Source organism: Serinus canaria, chromosome 4, assembly GCF_022539315.1.
Source record: "Serinus canaria isolate serCan28SL12 chromosome 4, serCan2020, whole genome shotgun sequence".
Taxonomy (NCBI): Eukaryota; Metazoa; Chordata; class Aves; order Passeriformes; family Fringillidae; genus Serinus; species Serinus canaria.
This window is the reverse complement of record NC_066317.1, coordinates 56,241,584-56,262,883: the sequence shown is the minus strand read 5'-3', so window position 1 is coordinate 56,262,883 and position 21,300 is coordinate 56,241,584. Positions and strand designations below refer to the sequence as shown.

Genomic DNA, 21,300 nt, shown 5'->3' with positions numbered 1-21,300 from the left:
AAGTGGGACTGAGAGTAACTAATACTGCAGAGTCCAGCAGCAAAAGCTGGGGAAAGTAAAATAATTCTTTCACATAATCAAGATTTCTAGTAAATAAAAGGTGTTAAAAATATTAAATCCCCAAAAATTGTAAAATTGATTTCTTTCCATCACCAGTGGAAGCCAGGAATACACTGAAAAAAATCCCCAAAAGCTTTTTGGTTGCTACTTTTTGCTCACACTCTTTCTGTTGGAGAAAATAAGCATCCGTGCTACTTCAGCTCAAAAGAGTCTTCAGGATTTATATACAGGAAGTTAAAGGCTCAATATAAGTAAGTACAACTTACTAAGACTCATGTACAAATGTAGTAATATAGTGTTTATTTAAAATACTATCATTATAGCCCTCTAATGAAATGCAAAACTGAATGCAAATATGAATTCAGAACAATTCATATCACATTCTTTCCTCATGAAAGTAAAGCAGCTATATGAACTTTAAAAGTAAACATTTGCACCAAGTTTCTGCCTGATGTGATTTGACACATATGAGATACAGAGGTTTAAGCCAAACACTGACAGATTCTTAACTCTCCCCTTGCTGGCCAGACTCTCTGACGACTAACAAGCACCTTGCATTTCAAGCTGTTCAAGTTGTTGGCAAGCCATGGAGTGAACACAATAAAAGCCCCACTGTTAAGTTCTCTAAGGCTCTCATTGAGCTTTTCCCACAGGAAGATGCAATCCAATTCAGTTGACAGGAACAATGAAGGTTTCTGTTTCCTCCTATAATGTGTCACACAAACACAATAATGCCATATTCCCATTATAAATTAACTGCTGATGCTGAGGACCTGTAAGAGGAAATTGTGCTGCACAAACTGGAAATGGGGTAGAGACCCACTGAAATTCCTATCTGGATTTCATAAAGCTTTTCATTATATGTTCATGACAACTACAATTAATTATACCTATGTATAAACCTAACATGCTTTACTTTGATTTCCATAAGAAATACAGATTGTTTCCCTGCTAAACCTAAGCACTACTACAGATGATGTGTAAATAGTCACTTATTTGCACAGTGACATGGCAGAGGGGTTGGACTAGATGGTCATTAAAGGTTCCTCCCAACCCAAACCAAACCATTCTATGGTTATGATTTTAAAACAAAAGCATGCTTCTATTTCATTGTTTCTATCACCTCCACATACCACAGTGCCATCTTATCAGAGACAGGAGAATTGATTACCAAAAGAAGATGCATGAACTAAAAGCAATAAATTCTATAAATTATATTCACAGCTGTGCTATGGCACAATTAAGGTCCAGCAACAGGGTTTGTGCAGCAAACATTGTCATGTATCTGGTTTAATATCAAATTTAGTCTGAAAAATTTTCAGTGAAAACAAATCAAGGCAGCTGGCCTTACCTTGGGAAGATTTAAATGTGCCTTGCTGTTTGCCAGCTGGCTTCCCTGGGGTGGCAGTCACGACAGGATTAAATAATTTCTCCTCCATTTTTGCTTCCTTCACATATTGACATGACTTCCCCAGCAGTACAATGCTGTTAAGGACCTTGAGAGATATTAACCTGGAAAAAAATTGTTTACATATCTGCATTAGCGCATTAAAATAATTGCATATTATTCATACTGCAATTATTCATATGAAAATAACTGCATATGGAAAGTGCTGTCTTAGAAGGATTAGTGAACAAAATTAAATCCTTTCAATATCAAGATCAAAAAGTAACAATTTTCTTAACAATTTGTTTCAGACTCAATGCTTAATTTTCTTTTTGCTCCAGAAATCATCTGGAGAAAAATAATAAAACATCAAGTTTTATTATTTAACTAAAGGACTACAAGGACAATTAAGCAGCCATTTAAGACATTAAATATTTAAACAGAGAATTAAAAAGTTCCCTCAACACTGCAAGTCCAAAGTAAATGTACCCAAATTAAGTGTGCCCAGCCAAGGATCTTTACTAGACTTGGAACCACAGCACAGCAAATACAGAACCATGGAATCATTAAGGTTGGAAAAGATTTCCAAGATCATTGAGTCCAGCCATTAACCCAGCACTGTCAAGTCCAATACCTAGCTTTTTCAAACTACAGGCTAATCATACTAAGTCCTTTTTCATATCACAGAAGACAGACCATAAAACTCAACAAATCCAAAGAGGCAGTTACTGCATTACCATCATAGCACAGTCCAGATGATGGCAGATTCTTTTTCTACTATGACTAAATTGCAGCACAAACATCACTGCATCCCTTTCCCACCTGTCTCCTCATTTGAAGGAAGGCCTCATCTACCATCAAGTGCTTTTTTACCATTCAACTGAGTTTTGCAAAATCTTATTTGCAAAACTCAGTTTTGCAACACATGACTTATAGAGCAAGTGGAGTGGACTTATGTCCACTCCAGGGAGTGAAGGCTCATTGCAGAACAAGGAGAGTGATCTGTTCTCTGTAGAATGAATGAAATATTCTCTATGCAAATCAAGCTATGTAACAAGAGCAAACCAAATGCAGACTCTAAATTCGTTCTCTACTCTCTGAAGTCTGTTTATCATGTACATCATTAATAGACTAAAAAGACAACTTGAAATGAACATTCACAGACCCATTGCTTAATCATAAAGTGACCCAAGCACACTCCAGCAGGAGCTCCCCTATCTCTCTGTGTAAATGTAATCAGAACTTGTCAAACAAAAAACCAAAGTACACTACACTTTTAAAGGAAAAAGTAAGTTTATTCTATTTCAATAGAGAAATGGAAGAATGAGCAGAGTACACTACTTTCAGTAGTCAGAATAAAGTGACATTTTAGTATCCAAGCAACCACAAAGAAGATATCATTTTTTATCAGTTGAAAGCTGCGCTTCTTTTCAATTTTATTATATTATTGGGACAGATTTTATTTCAGACAGTTGAGAAGGTTTCCTTCATTTTTAATGTTTTAAAGGTGTTTTTCTTATGCTTGTTATGTAACATGTTTTTTGTTCTGAGAGAATAGGTTTGCACAGCACAGTTTGACTCTGATTTAATGAGATCAAAAGTTGAAAAGGCCATAAATCACCACTTCCCTGTATCAGTTCCAGCTTCCCATGGAAAATTATGCAAGCATTTCTAGCAATTCTCCTTTATTCTTTTCTGCCAGCCTATCTCAGGCTCAAATTTCTAACAATGTAAGTTTGCAGTTGCTCAAAATTCTAGAAAAAGAAAAGTCATGGGTTTTTTGGCAAGACTCTTCAACTACAACTAAAGATTAACTAGAGTTGTTAATAAACAATATAAAATTAATTCATCCATAGCATAGGCTCAATTATTTGCCTAGCTAACTGCTTCAGATTTTATCACGCCATTTCTCACATATCTATGCTATTATGTTTGTATTCTATATATATTCTAACATCTGATGAAAAGCTGAAATTTATGTTCAGAACAAAAATTACTGGAAAGACGCAGGAGGTGAGCTAGCTCCAAGTCTGAGATCACAGCAAGAGTAAAAATTTGTTCTCACTTTTCAATAAGGACAAAATAGGCCAAAATGTATTTAGTTTTGTGACCTATGTCTTTAAATAGCAGCATTTAACACTTAATGTTAATCACATTATTTATTTCTGCCCTCCATTCCCCAAGCCACAGAGAGTGAAAAATCCTAGGTTGCAGCAGTGGAATGGTAAAGGTAGGAAAATATTACACATATTGGGAAAAAGGAAAAACCACTGAGCAGGATGAAAGTGCTGACCTTGGTATACCACAGCTTGAATGTGATGATCAGGGCATAGTGCTTTGAATTATACAAAGCTAGCTTTAGGGAGAACATGGGCACAGCATGTAGTATGCTGGGGAAAAAGTCAAAGTATGGTACAGAGGAATGTGGCTAAAAATTTACTATTTGGCCTATATGCAGTATCTCAAAGTCTTAGTTATCTGACACTAAACAGATGTGCCCCTGCAGTGATGTAGACAAAACACATCTGATTGAGCTCTATTTTTTTGCAGATTGGTGTTAGATTAGAGATAAGAGTGTACAAGAACGTGTAGTGTTCCTGCTCTTTTCACAAGCTATTGTAGAACAATAGTCTCCTCTCTTCCAGCATGGTCTCCTCTCTTCCTGCTGAACCACTGCCTCAGCCTTAGAAGTCTTATGCTTCTCAAGCCTTGCTGCCTTCACTTAAAACACAGCCTGGCAGGACACTGGAAGAAGCACTCCCACAAACTGCAGACAGGTTCTTCTTCCATCAACAGCTTGAAACACTTCATTGCTTATGATCAATTTTGAGAGACAACAAACAATAGCAGTGCAGCCATCATTGGATGAAACAATGGCAGCTTTCCTAGAAAGTACAGACAGCACACAGATAGTACACAGCAAGGGTCTCAAAACAGGCAAAGTAAACTGGATATAAAGTACACTTATGCAGTCTAGAAGTACCTATCAACTGGTGAGAAGTTAAAGGTAAGTATAAACTGACTTGGCAGTGAAGGGATGCTGAAGGGATACTTGCACATCATTGGCTATGGAAAATGATCTGCCATTGAACATTGTATTTCTTAACTAAGATTACTTAATGACCCACCCTCCCCAGGAAATGTGAGCCTTGCATTTATTTTTTTTTTTAACAGTAGTTTCCTAAACCAAAGTAAACCTTGCATTTAACTACCTGAGAGAAAAATTCATTAACTGCTCAGAGCACTTGAACTGCTTATTTTTGTTTGCTTATTGAATCTTTTGGTCCTTTTACAGAAAACTTCAGTCCTTGGAATTCAATTTCCCTTTTTACACAGAAGTATGGTGCTTGTCTCTCAGATTCTCTCAGCCTTTTTGCAATGAGTTATTTCCATTACTGAAGTTACTTATTGAGGGCTATAATCCCCCAATGTAGTCACCGTACTCAGGGACAAATCTGCACTGTCAATTTCAGATTATGAGCATAAGGGTTTTTCATTTATGTTCTACTGAATATAAATTCTGTATATCCTTACACCCACACATATCAACAGAAACTTCTTGCACATATGTAATCAAATAATGGTGAATACTTTTCAATAGTGTGGATTTACTCACCCACAGTAGAACAGCACAACACAAACATAAGCTAAGACTCCTTGTACTTTTATTGAGCTTGTTACGACTCTGATGAGCTGTTTTAAGGATAAAAGTTAAAATTTAGCACACAGTTATTAACAGAACGTTGTAACAGACATTTCTTATTTGGTAAATTCAAGAAAAAGTAGAAACATTTACATTAACAGAAATTTAGTCTAATGCTCCCCTTGGCAGTACTAACTACTTCAGATCTTGATTTGAATGAGTATTATACCAGCACTTAGCTGCAACTTTGCCAAAACCAGAGTTTGACAATGTTTCCCTTACACTGCCTTTCTAGTAAAATAAGATGTGGAAAAAAGCATATTTGCTGACAAAGCATGTACAGATCCCCAGCATTATAACTACTGCTTGTCTATATGTGTGTATCCTTATGTGTGTATGGGGAAAGTCAGGACAGCTATTTAGAGAAAACATCCTGCAATAGTTAATTCAGAACAGCATGTGGACAGAGTTCCATTAATTAAGTAATTAATTTTATAGCAACATGTATGTGTAAAAAAGTCAACTATTTCAGAGTGATGTACTCAACAACAGATCAGGAGCTCAGTGCCCCATTTAAAAGAATATTGAGTCATTAAGTGTCATTAGAGGGACAGCCACAAGGACTCCTATGAAAAACCTCAATAAACTGCTGCACTACTGCTAACCTTCTGGCAACCAGCTGCTTTGACTATTCCAAATGAATGAATAGGATAACTGCCAAAAGGAATACATGTTCAGTAAATACAGATGTAGTTTAATTCCACTGGTACAATTCAAGTTCTTACAAATTCTACAAAATTAATATATATTTGATTTTCTATGAAAGGCTGAGAAACAATAATGCATTTGTGAAGCCACAAGTAGTATGTGATAAAGGTTACACTGAGTGTTAACTCAACCTTTCAGCATAATTTCAGTTACCTCAGATGATAATTTCATCCTTGAAACATCCAGCTAGCTATCTCAGAGGGACACATTCTCAAAGAGAGATCTCATTGACAGAAAACTGATAGGAATGATACTACTTACTAAAACAGCCAGTGGAAGAGGAATGAAACCCATTCTTCTGGAAACTGAATCACTATAATCTGTATATGCCTAGGAAAAGAAGAGGAAGAATAATGAACTATTTATGCAAAGGAACGAGCTTATTTTAGCTTGGCACACCCTCCAGATAAGAATAAAGCTCTGTTAACAAACACTATACTGGTATAAAGAGTAACTATTCACATTTTGGAATTCAAATGGAGATAGCTGCACTCTCAGACAAAAATGTAATACTACCATGACCAGTAAGATTAGCTTCAATGCCCTAAATCAAGAGCAACTGGAGTATAATACAAATATCTAAACCGAGAGCAACTAGGACACTGAATCCAAAGCCACTATGATATTTCATCTGTACATTATTACCAGCTTAGAGACCTTTTTGCATTAATTTGACTGATCCTCAAATTCTCTACAGAAAAAGCTGTTACAGGGATGAAAGAACAATTATCCACCGCACTAGAAATTTTAAATCATTCTACAAACATCTATAATTAGCCTTAAGATAACTGTGTTAAAATTATTTTGAAAATGTTTTTACATTTGTACTCAAAACACAAGTACTTTGCATGACAGCTTGCCTGCAGTATTGAACATCACACCCAAGTCAGTGCCTAAATGATGCTATTTTATTTCCCACAGAGGATCTTTAGGAAAAGTAATGGAGTTTTCAAAACCAATGAACTGGTGGTTTCATTATTAATAAATTATTATTATTATTTGTAGCGGACGGTGTCAAGCTTCTTTATGAGGTTTAACTACTGCATTCCTCACAACAGCCCAAGAAGCAAGCCCAAGAAAACTACAGAAATCATAGTAATGAAGTTCATTTAATAGTTACAGCACACATCTAAAGCACTGACAAGTGAAATGCTAACAAGTGAAACCTAACTAGTCCCCATCCATGAAAGGTGTGCCGTAAATAGCTCTCCAAAAAATGATACTAACTAAAAATAGGTGGTCTGTGTGTTCTGTAAATACCCACGCCATGACAGTAACATGCATAGTACAAACTTCTCTAAACATCTGTGCACTCTGTCTGTGAAGAAACATAAATTCCTAATGAATACTGTGCTTTAACCCAACACAGTTAAAATACCATGAAAAGAACAGTAATATAAAATTACCCTGTTAAGTTTACTTCCCACGTATGTCAAAAATGTAAAGTTGTTACAACCGTCCCCTTACTGTAAGTACATCTGGAAGAAACTACTCAGCAGTATAATAAATGGAGCTCAAATTGACATGAACAACTGGATATAATATAAATCATAAAGAAACATTTCTGTTATCTCTTATTAAAGATAGCAGAGCAGAGTTTCAGCACTGCAGGGGTGTAACAGTACTGCATGTATTTCTTTAACTGTTTGCTCCAATATCTCCCTTGTAACAGTTGTGCTAGTTAATACAGGAAAGAGCATTTTATTTTCAGGCTTACATTTTTCTGTCGACTGCTAACAAGGTCAAATGCAAGACTGGCTCTGTATTCACTGTAGACCTGGAAAAAATCCAGCACATCAGATGTGTGATTAATTTGTTATCACCCGTTATAAAAGCAACACAGATATTAATAAAGTATTTCCATAAATTATTCTGAACTTATGCATTTGCTGAAAAAGTCAAAGCCAGTTTTTCTAAGGTCTAATGGCCCTCTTCAAGAGATGAGCCTCTATTTCAGCAATAAAGTAATTTGTGTGTACACAACAAACAAACAACACCATGCTATGGTTTAGGAATCAAATGAGACTTCATAAAGTTACTGAATTTCAGGATAATGAGAAACACAAAATAACAGAAATCACATTAATCACATTTATTTTTTCTCCCCCACAGTTCATAACTGCTTTTAAGCTACAGGAAAGCTAGCCCTGGGATCAAATCAAACAAATGAGAGAGCTTTCTTATACACTAAGCAAATATCCTATGAAAAAATCAAATTGCATCTGAAGAGGAATTAAGTTTTTCCTTCTCTTTAAAACAGTTCATATTAAGAAAGAAAAGCATCTATCTTAAAGGTAAGTGGCAGGACAACTTGCTCTGCAGGTGTTAATAATTCTGGAAAAAGTCTGACGTAGCAACCATAAACCTTTAGAACTTCATACACAAACCCCACAAAGTTTATTTAATAAACCTTGCAAAATTGCCAATGACTACCCCCATCCTCCAGCTGTTTCAGCATTCTGAAGCATGCTACATTTTTGGCTACCATGGCTTCATTACAGCTCTTTTCCACACCATCTATACGAAAGTAGGGCATGCATAAATGCCTCTGGCATAAGGGAGCTTATTAAGTGCATCTATTACACTTGTTTCTACACCTCACAATGTAGTTACTTTGGAGATGCTGAAAAAGAAAGCACCTCACAAGTTCTGATCTCATTTCCTGAGAAGTGGTTTTAATAGTGAAAAGACACTAGCTCATATCTTCACAAATTTATCGAGCGTGTTTGAATTCACAGTGTGGAATACAAATGGCCCATGTGTAATGCTGCAACACAAAAGAAGCAACCTCATCTACTGCTTTAAAAGAGGGACTGGATAATATATGCGGCCTAAGAAATTTCAGGAGTGGGAAACTAACATAACCTACTTCCTATTAGTGCTCCAGGGACAGTGGGGAAAAAAGATCTCTGATTTCAGATTCCACTTTTAACACACACACAATAATAGAATTAAAGCAGCCTAACATTATCTGTTTTTCCAAAAGCCTGAATTTTAACCTACAGTCCATTTTGTTAGGGAAGGCTACAAGCTCTGTCCTGACTGCAGAACAAGTAACCTTCTTTCAGTTTAAATCACTTCACAAAATGATCTGCCAGTAACGTGAATTGTAGCTATTATGTGAGCTGTTACACAAAACCACAAAACTTGCAATAGTTTATGGATCTGGAACTACTAATTTAGAAGCAGAGATGTTAGTTGCACATTAAAAAGATCCTCAAAAGTATATTGTATCGGGAAATTGGCAAGCTTTCCCAAGTGATATCAAACATATGAAAATAACAGTTTTTACATTTTCTGCACTGAAAAAAACCTACTATTTAAAAATATTAGCAAAATTAAATACAATGTAAAATAACACCCAGCATTGCAAACAGGATACCTACATCTGCTGTGATGTCATTGAATTTTGTTATAAAGGCATGTTTCACAATATCCACTGCAATTTCTGAAGCAACCACCATGCAAACATCCGGGAATAACACCCAAAAGTGATCTGAAGGTTGTGAAGAAACAAGTTAGGCCATTTAATTTAATGTCGGCATACAAAAAGAATTATAACAATTCTAGTCAACAATGAAAAATCCTCATGAGTCTGAAGACTATGTAAGCTTACATATCACTGAGCATACAGTGTGCAAACTCTTGCTTATTCCATTGCTGTCCTAAACACCATAGTTAGGATCAGGCTCTAAACTCCTCACTTTTTAAACCTTTACCTCTAGTATGAAGATAACCTTTTTAAGTACTAGATACAGCATGTTCAGAATGTGTAAGACATAGACAAAGCATCTGCAGTTTTAGATACTTAAGGTAAAATGCAGTTTTAGATATTTAAGGTAAAATTTAGGTAGACTGGTAAGATTCAGGCAAAACATACCACACAGAGCAGGGGTCAAAATTATTAAAACAATGTTTTAATAAAATCACTGTTTTATACAATATTAAATATGTCATTGAAATCTTAAGTATAATCAATATTAGATTAAGAATTGTATTTTAACATAATCTTTATCACATTTCATTCTCACTAGCTACTTTCTAGGGGATTCTTCATTCACAGTGTACTCAAAGGAAAGCAAAGGGCTGGGAAGAAATTGTTCCAGACACTGCTTGAAATATAACTACATATGTTTATAGCATTACAATAGATATTTCTAGCAGAAAGAACACAGTCATTCTTAGAAGAATACCAGGAAAAGAAAAATGAGAATCTAAGGTATTTGACAAAATTAGGATTTGTTAATTAAATGTGTTGATAACCCTTATCTTTCAGATTGAGGGAAGAAGCAAGAGATACAGCTCTTGATAGCACAGAATTTTTTCTTCTAGTTTACTCACCTGGATTCCATGAGAACTGTTCCATATTTCTTAGACATACGATTAGTAGCAGCACATAATTAGTGAACCTCTCCTTTATATCTGGATAAAAAAAACCCCAAAATCTGTCAGCTCCAAAGAAACATTTATTTACAAACAAAGATATCTACTCATTCTGAGGTTCTATCATTTATTAATTCTTGGATTAGATAACATTTTCCACAAATTATTTAACTGGATTTAAGGGGTGGGGGAAATGCTGGGAACCACACCATGGATAGGATTTCCACAGTAGCCTGTGACCTGGTCTGTCCAATGTTGCCTCACCTCAGAGATCCCAGCAGCAGAAAGGAATTGTGACTTACTACCACCTCTCCTAATATATTAATAAAATAATAATTCTTCTTGATAAAGTCTGTGGATTCCTTCTGCGATTCAAAAAGAACCAGCACTTCCTGTTACTAAAATGAAGAGAATGTACCAATCTGTCCTTTCAAGCTATTAGCAAGGTACATTTCATTTTCTACAGATCACAGATATTAAAATTGCTGTATACTGGGTTCAGTAAAAGGAAGAAAAAATGTTTGAAGGCAACTGTTACACCTTAGCTAGAAGGCTCCTACCAGTCTTTCACACTGCCCTCTTAAAGGGAACATCAGGATATATCAGCAGAATTATCAAAATCATAAGCACTGTAGCACAAGAGCAATCTAATTCAGGACAAAGTCCTGTGCCTTGCCTCCCAGACAAGACATTCTTTTTTTCTACTTTGGTATTCTGTTTCCAGAGACAGAATTTATTCCAGAGACAGAGTCTGTTTCCAGAGATGACACACGCAGAGCTTGCTTCAAGAGGCATCACATTTTTTAGCTTATTTAAAAACATCTTCCTGAAACTGTATTACTGAAAAGCAGGGTAAAACCTAAACCATAATGTCATCACAATTTAGAAAGTTCAAAGAAGTCTTTTTAGAAGACAGAGCTACTAAGAAAATCTGTGAAGACACTCTGATTGCTTGATACACCTGTCAATAACCACAAAAATAACTTCTTTGTGGGGCCAAGGATTGATTTTCTTAAGCACATCCAAAGGGTTCATTTTTTTAAGCACCTCCAATATTGTGTGGGGTTCTACCTACTGATTTTGGGAAAAAAGAAACAGAAATGCTCAGAACACACAAGGATTAAGCTGGACAGAAAAAAATTGACTTTGTGTCAACAGTTTCCATCATCTCTGAGTGACTACAGGTAGGTCAACAGCAGTTACTACAGTATAATAATATCCCTCATTTTAGAAGAGAAGTTTGGAAATACTGGCAGCTCTGAAAATTTGAGCAAAAATAAAAGAAGAAATCCTCCAGGAGAAGGAAAGAAAAAGCATACAGAATTCAAGAAGAATCAGATTTCATGTACAATATCATAAATTCATTTGTCAGTATGGGCTGGAGAAGGGACAGAAGAAGCACACGCTTTCCAAATAGAATGAATGGCATATATATAGGATGGGGAGGGGAGAAAAAGGAAATATTTTAGTACAACAAATTTAAAGCAGAAAAGAGGACTTAAGTAAAACCTAACCATAGTTTCTTCATTTCCTGCCCATAACACTCCAACAAGTGAACTCCATTCTTCTAAGCTTCTGAATTCACAAAATACTGCCCAAATGACCAGAACACAGTATTGTCTGAAAAAACTAGTTACAAGGCACCACTCAACACTGTCACAAATGGATGGAAATGCAGTCAAGCACTCATTGATCTATATGCTTTATCATGCCCATTAGTGACTTGGAAATATTCACTGAATTTCTCAGACTTTTGCACTGAATTTCAAAATAGTTTTATCTTCTATTTCCCACATTGCCATGACACATCACTGGTCAGCAATGTATAACAAACGCAGATCTCATCTTCAGTTTTTCAGGTCCCATGGAGGCCTGTACAGAGAAATATTCTCAAGTGGGAAGCAAGGGCATTAACTCAGGCCTAAGCATGTCTCAAGCTAATCCTTCAGACACTTATTACCTGCTTGGTATATGTTAGCTCACCAGTCAACAGGATTAAATTGAGAAGGGACATTTTGGACTTTAAATTTCCTCTTATAATACTGCAATAATACCAATTTTTCTGGTACCACTAATACCACTAATTTCTGAGACTGGGTGACAGGCTGATACCTGTTTTCCCCCACTGCTTATTTTCCCTGTTCTCAGTGGCCTCTCTTCTAATCTGTTATCTCTGCTGCCACAGCTGTTCAAGGCTGTTAGGAGGGAGAGGAATGACTGTGGCTGCTGCTCTTCATCCTGTTAGAGTTGCAAGCAAGGTAGACAGGGCTCTTTACAGCAGCTTCAACAGTAAACTCAAACAAATTAAAAAATTCATTTCATTTCTCAGCCTCATGGACAAGAACAAAAAAGGCTTCAGGATATCCAAAACAACCACTGGTAATCAGTTCTAAACATTATTTAAAATTCCAGAATACAAAATATGTACAGTAATGTTTCACCATTTATTATGAACTTATTTGATGTTGCATATATACATTCGGTTTTTTTAAATTGGTGAGGGGATTGTCCTGTACCATGTACTGCCACTTCCTGGATGATGTGGTGAACTACAGAACAAGTGAAGCTACATCCCTGGGTCCACACTTGCTCATGCTCTTAAGAACATCAAAGGCAAAACATGACATACCACCAGTGTTAATGATCAATTACAGGCAGCACAGGTACTATCAGGAGGCAATCATTCTATTCTGCTTCAGCATAACAAAGAGTAAAGTGGAAAGAAAAGTGATCTCTTTTCATTCCCCATTGTGACAATGCTTAGTAACATTGATATAAACCATTTCAACTCAGTTTTGCATGTATTCCACTAAGTATATATGATAAGCATACCACATAACTGTTTTTCTGTTAGGATACAGTATAGCTTCAATAACCCTTCAATAACCCTTGGCATTATAAGACAGGGTAAAATGAGATCCAAAATGTCAGGCCAATGACATTTTAAATGGTCTTCAGCTACCTCCACAAGGACATGATTAAGAAGCTTACTTTCTCAGGGTTTATGATCCTAAGTGTTAAAAACCTGACATGTAGCACTAAATCAGATATATTTATCCCCTTGACCAGTCTCTTGTCAGCACATGCCATGCACAGTGCTGATGACATATTGTGCATGAAATCTGGATGGATATCAGTGACAGGTGCTGCTCCTCAGGGGTCTGTACTGGGACCAGTGTTATTTAGTATCTTCATTAACACAGATGAAGAAACTGAGTGCACCCTCAGCAAATTTGCAGGTGACTGAGTGCTGAGGTTGCCACACCAGAAGGGTAGGATGTGATCCAGAAGGACCTGGACAAACTCAAGAAGTGGACCCATGGGAGTCTCAAGAGGTGTAATGAGACCAAGTGCAAGGTGCTGCATCTGGGTTGGGGCAATCCCAGGTATCAACACAGGCTGGGGATGAACAGATCAAAACCAGCCCTCTTGAGAAGGACCTGGGGATTCTGGTGGATGAGAAGCTGGGCTCGAGCTGGCAATGTGTGCTCACAGCCCAGAGAGCCAATTGCGTCCTGGGCTGCATCACAGTGAGAGCCCAGGAACAGAGATCCTGAAGTTGGGTAAATAGTCTTTAGAACACACAGCTATTTCCTTCCAGATTCCCTTACACATTATGCAGGAATCCCAAACCAGAAAGAAAAACTAAAATTATCATGTTAATCCCACTGTTTATATGTTTAGATCAAAAGGTAGTTATAAATTGTAGCATGCAAGAAGTGAAACAAGATCTTTTGGTTTATATCTCAGCAACTCCTAAATAGCTGTAGTGCCAACTACCTCTTAACAAGTGACCAGAGCACAAGAAAGGATCAAACACTGAACAAGGAACCATCAAGGACACACCAATCTCAAACACAGTCCTGCCTTCAAATCCCTCATCCTTAAAATAAACAACTTGATTAGAATAATGGTATTAAAGAAACCTAAAGCCACACGAGAAAGAAGTTTGAATTTCAAAGACCAAAGGCAAAAATAAAGGCTATTCAGTATTGTGATCAAAGTCAGAGACTGATAAACTTGCAACAAAGAAGAACAGAGAAGAAAAAGTACAGAATTATAAAGAAGAAAACTGAAGTGCCTAAAACTTTAGAATAAATATGTTAAATTTTTGAGACAAGAGACTTTAAAAAACAAGGAAAAGTCAGGCCTAATAATGAACTGAAGGAAATAACCTAATGCACTACATCTAATGCACTTCTTTGTATGAGGTACAATTGACTTTTGTGAAAAAATTTAATTTAGAGCACAGCTTGAAATTAAAATATGACATTTAAAAGCATAAAGGAAGGCAGCATGCTGGGATTTCAACAATGATGAAAGAACTTTTCTTTATAATTTGGTCTCCTTGTTCTCTAATACTGACCCTTCAAAATTAGTTTACAGATAACTGTTTCAAAAAGAGAATACACAATTTAAATTTAGGGAAATATTTCTTTCTGATACAACAAATAAAAGGCTTTCTGTATAGAAGTGCTTTCCAATGGCTGCAGTGTTTAGATTGCCTGGCTGTACATAAAATTCCTTGTAAAAGTCAGGGCAACAATGCAAAAGTAGTTTTGCTGCAGCCGACAAATCAAAGCTGTAGGAGCAGCATGGTTGAAGTCCCAGATACTGTAGCTGCAGTAACAAGCAGCTATAGAAGCCTCAAGGTCTTTGTTGACATGCCCCTAGAAGTTAACAGGTTTAGTTTTATTAGATAACAATTAACTTATGTATATTTCATGTCCTGTTCCATTCATTTTTATGTAGATGATTCACAGTTATTTTAATCTTGAAGTTTTAGTGGACTAGCAGTTACAGTAGAATTTTAAATGGCCATACAAAGGTGAGAAGGATCACTGACTCCACTAAGTCCAGAAATGTAAATACTGAGAAAAATAATACAGCTACACATCAGCTTGCTATCCACCAGCTGGTGCTGAGCACGATGCCAAATGAAAATATTTCACAATTTCCTGATCTAAACCAGTAGCTCAGCACTTCCTATCCTGATGTCATACTATGTAGAAGCTCGAGCCAGGCAGGGCTCTTCAAGGTATTTCAATGTGTAATACAGGGCATTTCCTAGAAAGTACAGCTTGCACAGCTTGCAGTTCATTTCTGTTTTCACACTTTTATTCACAAGAAAACTTGCTTTTGAATTTTACTTGTAGTAACTTCTCTTGAACACAATATCTACTCTTGTGGTCATTGCTTATCTTTTCTGCTATGTCATATTTTTCTTTTGATTAACACGCTAAGAAGAGTTTCACCTACTTGTGAGAAATTCCTCAGATGCCCCTGTGAAACTCCTATTATTCCCCTCAAATTATTTACCTACTGTGTACTAATCAGTACCTTTACACAGAATTGAAAACATTTAAATACTATTTAAATCCTGTTTAATAACAGTAATATTTTGTGCTCAGCCCCAGATAAGATGAATCCATTCAGTGTGTCCAAGCTTCATCAGCTACTGCTGCCATCATTACCCTACAGATGACTGCAAACCTCAGAAAATTACTGAAAGAAGCAGAGAAAGGTGGGAAATATACAGGAGTGCCTAGATTTAGTGTTTCCTTTCAGAAGTTTAGTTCAGCCCAGGCACGCAGTTTAAGCACAATATGTTCTAGGACACACAAGACACTCCAAAGGCTAACTGGAAGCTCAGCTGACAGGACCAGACTAGCCTCAGTTCCAGGGTAGGATGAAGTACTGGCATACCATGCCAACACCATCATAAAGATACACCATCAAAAGATGCACCATCATTTCAGCTGCACAAAATAAAATGTTTAAAGGATACTGAAGTGATCAGAATACATGAATTGAAATAATACTGTTCCATCCTTACTGAGGCTGTGATGAAGTAAATCTGTTCAAGTTCAAAAGAGGTGAAAAGCTCTACTAAAAAGCTGTCTGTTATTAATCTCTGAGAAGAAAAACACTGCTATTTATAACCATACTGAAAGGTGTTCCAGGAAAAGTTATCTGTTTGAAAGGAATAAATTAGCTTGTTTTGTGCACTCTTCTATGTATATACTCAGTGCTTCCATCCCCACACTAATGAATGGCAATACTTCTTCCATCAACTGATAAAGGACGTCCTGGTTCTGCTATTATGGGTTTTCAATAATAATGTCCAGCAATAAAATATTGATATCCTTTTCTTTTTATGGAGGAAATTGCTAGCAATTTCTAATATCAGTCCCTTGCTCCCTTCAACATCAAAGAGGCTTTACCTTTTGGCAGGAGAGCTAGGTGCATACTTGTAACTATTTTCTGCACTAATAATAAACCTTATCTAGGTTTTCTGTCAATAGTTAGAGTAAATTTCATTTTTAGCATTCTCACTGCAAAGTTAAATATATCTGATTTTAAAAATATAAGTAATTAGATCTTGGAACTGAAAATAATACTATTTATCACAGAATAAACATTATCAACATATCTGGGAAGATCTTTTTAGGGAGGTTTAAGTTTAAAATTTAGTGTTAATTTTCTGTTATATAATTCTCTGTGATATATTTAAGGTTTTACATAAATAGTCTTTCATCCAAAGAATTACAAAACTTTTGCATGTAATATTGAAGTTTGGAGATGAATTAGACAGAAGTCATACCAATAGTCAGAACTCAAAACCTGATGTAAGCCTATTGAAAATTTAACTTGTGATACAAAAATATGAATAATCTGTTTTTAATTAAGTAGCTATTTTATTTTTTTAACCTATTGCACATTGAGTTATCTGGTTTAAAAACTTAGAGCTGGAATTAAAGCAATATGTTCTATTTTCTTTGCCCATCTGTATAAAAGAATGTGGGGAAATTCCAATCAGATATATTGAAGGAATTCTTTACTGTGAGGGTGGTGAGGGCACTGGCACAGGTTGCCCAAAGAAGCTGTGGATGTCCCCTCCCTGGAGTTCTCAAAACCAAGGTGGATGGGGCTTTGAGCCACCTGATCGAGTGGAAGGTGACCCTGCCCATGGCAGGGCATTGGAATGAGACAATCTTTGAGGTCCCTTCCAGTACAGGGCATTCTGAGATTCTACAAAATTTGTACAAGCACAGGAGCTCCAGCACAACCTTAAAGTGCAATCATTCCTACTGGCTTTGAATTCAAGAATTCAATAAATATTTCAAATGGCTTATATCAGTATTAGGAAGAATCTCCATCAAAGGATACCTGAACAGCTTTTCCTCATGAGACACACTGAGTACAAGTGTCCAAAATTCATCCTAAGCAGCAACACAGTTAAGAAGTCCCAGAAGCATGTTTCCTAAGTACCCTCTACCTATTATCTTGGGAGCATATCACAAATTAAGAGTAATCTCTGGTATCTCCCTCACATATCAGCTACTTTGTTGCACTGTTTTTTTGTTTGTTTGGGGTTTTATTTGTTTGGGATTTTTTGTTTGTATGTTTTAGGGTTAGGGAGGAGGTATTTCAAGATCCACCCTCACACCCACCCAACAACATGCATTCTGAGATCATTGTGTCAATACAGCACACTATAAAGACAATTTTTTGAAAACAGAAGGCTTGATCCCTTGGAAGCACGGGCATTTCAGCACAAAGCCAGGAGGCTGTTTTAGCACCTCATATAAAAACTTGCCATAAAAGGACTAAGTGTTCCTGAAGTGGATCTCAGCTTCATCCTACTGAGCCAATCAGTAATACAGGTGATGAGGAATGCAAGTCAGAACACTCAAACTCACCAAGGTAAAATGTTTAGAGTAAGAATAATATTAAATATATTGATTATATTAAATACATTAGTGAATTAAATAAACAGCCTCTCTCCACATTTTCTCCTGATCAGCACTGCTATACATACCACTATTAGACATTTGAAAAAGATTGTTCTTCTCAAACTTCTTGAAAACGCTTCCTTTTATTTCGACAAACTGCAATTTTAGAAACAGTGAGTTAGTTTTTACTCATAAAAAAACTGACATTAAACAAATAATATTATCAAAAATATGTCATTTTAAAATATGAATATTAAAGACATTTGATACACAAAGACATAGGATTCTGAAACAAATGACGGCAGCTATATGATAAAGCTATAGATACTTACATTATTGGACATCATGATGGTGAGCAGTGATTTATTGTGGGAGTTGAAGGCCACATTAAGGGTTGTTGCTTGAACCATTATGAGAATAGCATGCAGGACTGCATAGCAGGGTTAAGGAACAATATCTGAAATAGGTTTTCTGCACAACAGTACTGAAGAGAAGTGAGCCACAGATCTCCTATTTTGCTTTCAAAGTTTAACAGGAAAGTTTCCATATTTTTGTAAACCAGATTTACAGCAAGACAATACTTGCATGTATGTAATAAATGCACAGTGCTTTGTAGCACATAATAATGATGCTAATTTTTCTTGCTGTAGAAGACCCAATGACATTAGTTGTGAGAAACATCAATACAATCTGAAGAAAAAAAATCTCAGGTGAAGATTCAGAATTAGCCTAAAGATTTCAGAGAAAATGGGAAAATTTGTAAGAATTTTAAATTTATTACCCAAACTACTGGACTACAGTATCTCTTTAGATTAATAAATTCACTTTAAGATTATTTCACACTAAGAATATTTGCATCCTGAATATGCATGAGTTTATCCTTTCACTTCAAGAAAATATATTCAAGCTAGATGCATTTAACATTCCACTAAATAACAAAACCCCCTCTTATCTTTAAGGCCCTGTGAGCCAAAATACTCAAAACCAAATCAGAAATAAAATTTTCCATGAACTATCCAACTATGGCTTTTCATTTTACTACAGGTACACCATCATGAAGGGATTATTTCTTTTAAAGCAGGTGGTACTGTCAATTTTACTTTCCAAGTAAAGGAAGACTGATTTAGGAATACTATCAATTTTTCAAATGTATTAAAATAATTCAGAGCAATTACTCTGTAATTTAACTTAGAAAAGTTTGTAATTTATCAAAGAAAAAGGATACAGACATAGAACACTGCCATGAAGAAGTGAGGAATCACACCTATGTGAGCTCTTTTTCTTTCCTTAGGTTCTGTAGCTGTCCAATAAAGAGCATCCAAAATATCTTGTCCAAATGAAGAAATCAGACGATCAGCCACCTAAACAAGAACAACTTTACTGCCTTTTTCTCTCCAACACTTGAGTAAGCCCAGACCAAGAACACTTCAAACTACAAGTACAGCTCAATCTAAAAAAGGTTTCACGCATATATCACTTTTGATCTCTTACTTATTCCATTTTCTCTCTGGATTTCACAGCAATACCATTCCTTTTGTACATTAAGCAGTTTACTTTCCCTTTCAAATTTACTATCCCCTTTGCAACAGTATTTGGAATAAATAATAGTATATTATCTTAGATGCTTTCTTGTAAGATACTCAAGTACAACTCAAACCTCAGACTTTTATAAAGTAGTATGTATGTTGTATCAAACCATTTAAAATGTTTTTCCCCATCCCCCTGGGTTTAATAGAAAAAACCCCAACAATAAAAAAGTCAATTCTAGATGACAAGGAACATTAGCTTACAGGTACAATTAGCCTGAAATTAGACTTGCCTTAACTGCTTTCTAAGTATAATTAGACTATACTTTACTGAAGTATATACTTAATACAAATGTCTACATAAAGCAGAATTCAAAATTAAAAGTACTATAACACAAAACCAAGCGATTAAGAGGGACTTGAAAGTCTGCCAAAAAGGGAAAATATGTTGAAAAAAACAACAAACACCTGGAGTATAATCCAAAGAATGTACACACAAATAGGAAAAAAACCCTCTAGCAGTAATTCTAAAGATAGAAAACATATGGACAGCATTTTGAACTTGCAATTTAATACCACAGCAAGAAAGGTCATAGGGAGTTCCACCAGTTCCCAACATTTCATCAGCAGCAAACATATAAAACTGAAAATCATTACACAGAAGAACATTTTTTCTGTCTATACACTGCAATTGAATAATTTTAAAACCAAGCTGCACAGGGCAACAAAAGCAGAACTTCAAAAAATAAACTTGGCTTGTCTGGCTAAAAAAGGAGCTCTCTCTCACTGCTTACTAATTCAAGCAAACGGAAACAGGTAAAGATGACAAACTGATTATCTCTACTTAAGAAAGACAAGGAATATTTTCTCTTAGTGTCTTTCTGTAAAACAATGATTTTGGACATGTTAAATCAACATGTAGCAGTACAGAAGCAGGTGCACAATGTGCCTGCAAATACTGATCCTACTAGATAGAAAATAAGTTCTTGGGACAAGACAAACCTAGACTTCAGATAATCTCCTGACTTTTTAAACTAAGTAATTGTCAAGGTAAAGTTATTGAAGTGAGCTAAGTCGTAATTATTTCTGACACTATTACTGAATGAAGTTTCCTAAAATATGAACATTGAATTAAAACAAAATTTTACAGGATGCCTCGAGCAAAGGTACAATGTGCTGCGCTCTAAGAATCACCTATGAAATAAAACTAACAAAGCCATGACCTGATGAATTATCATAACTCTGAAGCTCCCAACCCCATCAGTTTAAGAGATATTTACAGTGGCATTGTTTTCGGCTTTTAGATTTTGTAAATTGAGATTGTCTGCATTATTTGGTTCCTGCTCATTGTGATGACCCACTGAGTAATTACACCTGGTGTAGTAACACCAGCTACAAAACTTAAGAGTTTGGTAAGTTTTTGTTCACAATATTGTGAGGGTTTTAATAGATAACATGGTGGCTTTGCTTTCCTTTCTATTTAAGCAGTCCTTGGTTCTTTGCTGAAAGGATAGAAAATATTAAAACCCACAACACAATATTGTTTCTTGCTTTTCCAAATGTGACTTACCTAAACCCTACATGCCGGCTCCAGGCTCCAGCAGAATTCCATGGTGAGTGCTGTCACCAGCGTAACGCACACTGGGGCTTCACAAGGAGCAGGAGCCGGTGGGTCTGAATCTAAAAAAGAAAAGTGTCATTTAAGCCAAATGTGCTGAATGCTCCCCTTAGCCTGTCAGTTGGGAGCATTCAGCACATAATTTGAAGATTTTGCATTCCTCATATCTGTCCAGGACA

The 21,300-nt window shown here is 36.0% G+C and overlaps 2 protein-coding genes across 2 annotated transcripts in view; one reads left to right on the top strand and one right to left on the bottom strand.

Annotated features, from left to right (window-relative positions):
- Positions 1-21,300, top strand: part of LOC103824290 (complement C1q tumor necrosis factor-related protein 7) — a 395,389-nt gene that overhangs the window by 342,193 nt on the left and 31,896 nt on the right. The window lies entirely within an intron of this gene.
- The window catches only part of TAPT1 (transmembrane anterior posterior transformation 1), a 49,483-nt gene that overhangs the window by 3,358 nt on the left and 24,825 nt on the right, over positions 1-21,300 (bottom strand). Inside the window, exons 5-13 of the mRNA XM_050973483.1 lie at positions 19,203-19,338; positions 18,310-18,407; positions 18,064-18,133; positions 10,200-10,280; positions 9,245-9,354; positions 7,576-7,635; positions 6,120-6,188; positions 5,064-5,140; positions 1,412-1,572 (exon numbers count right to left, since the gene is read on the bottom strand). Coding sequence (XP_050829440.1) covers positions 1,412-1,572; positions 5,064-5,140; positions 6,120-6,188; positions 7,576-7,635; positions 9,245-9,354; positions 10,200-10,280; positions 18,064-18,133; positions 18,310-18,407; positions 19,203-19,338 — 862 coding nt within the window. The remainder of the gene's footprint in view (positions 1-1,411; positions 1,573-5,063; positions 5,141-6,119; positions 6,189-7,575; positions 7,636-9,244; positions 9,355-10,199; positions 10,281-18,063; positions 18,134-18,309; positions 18,408-19,202; positions 19,339-21,300) is intronic.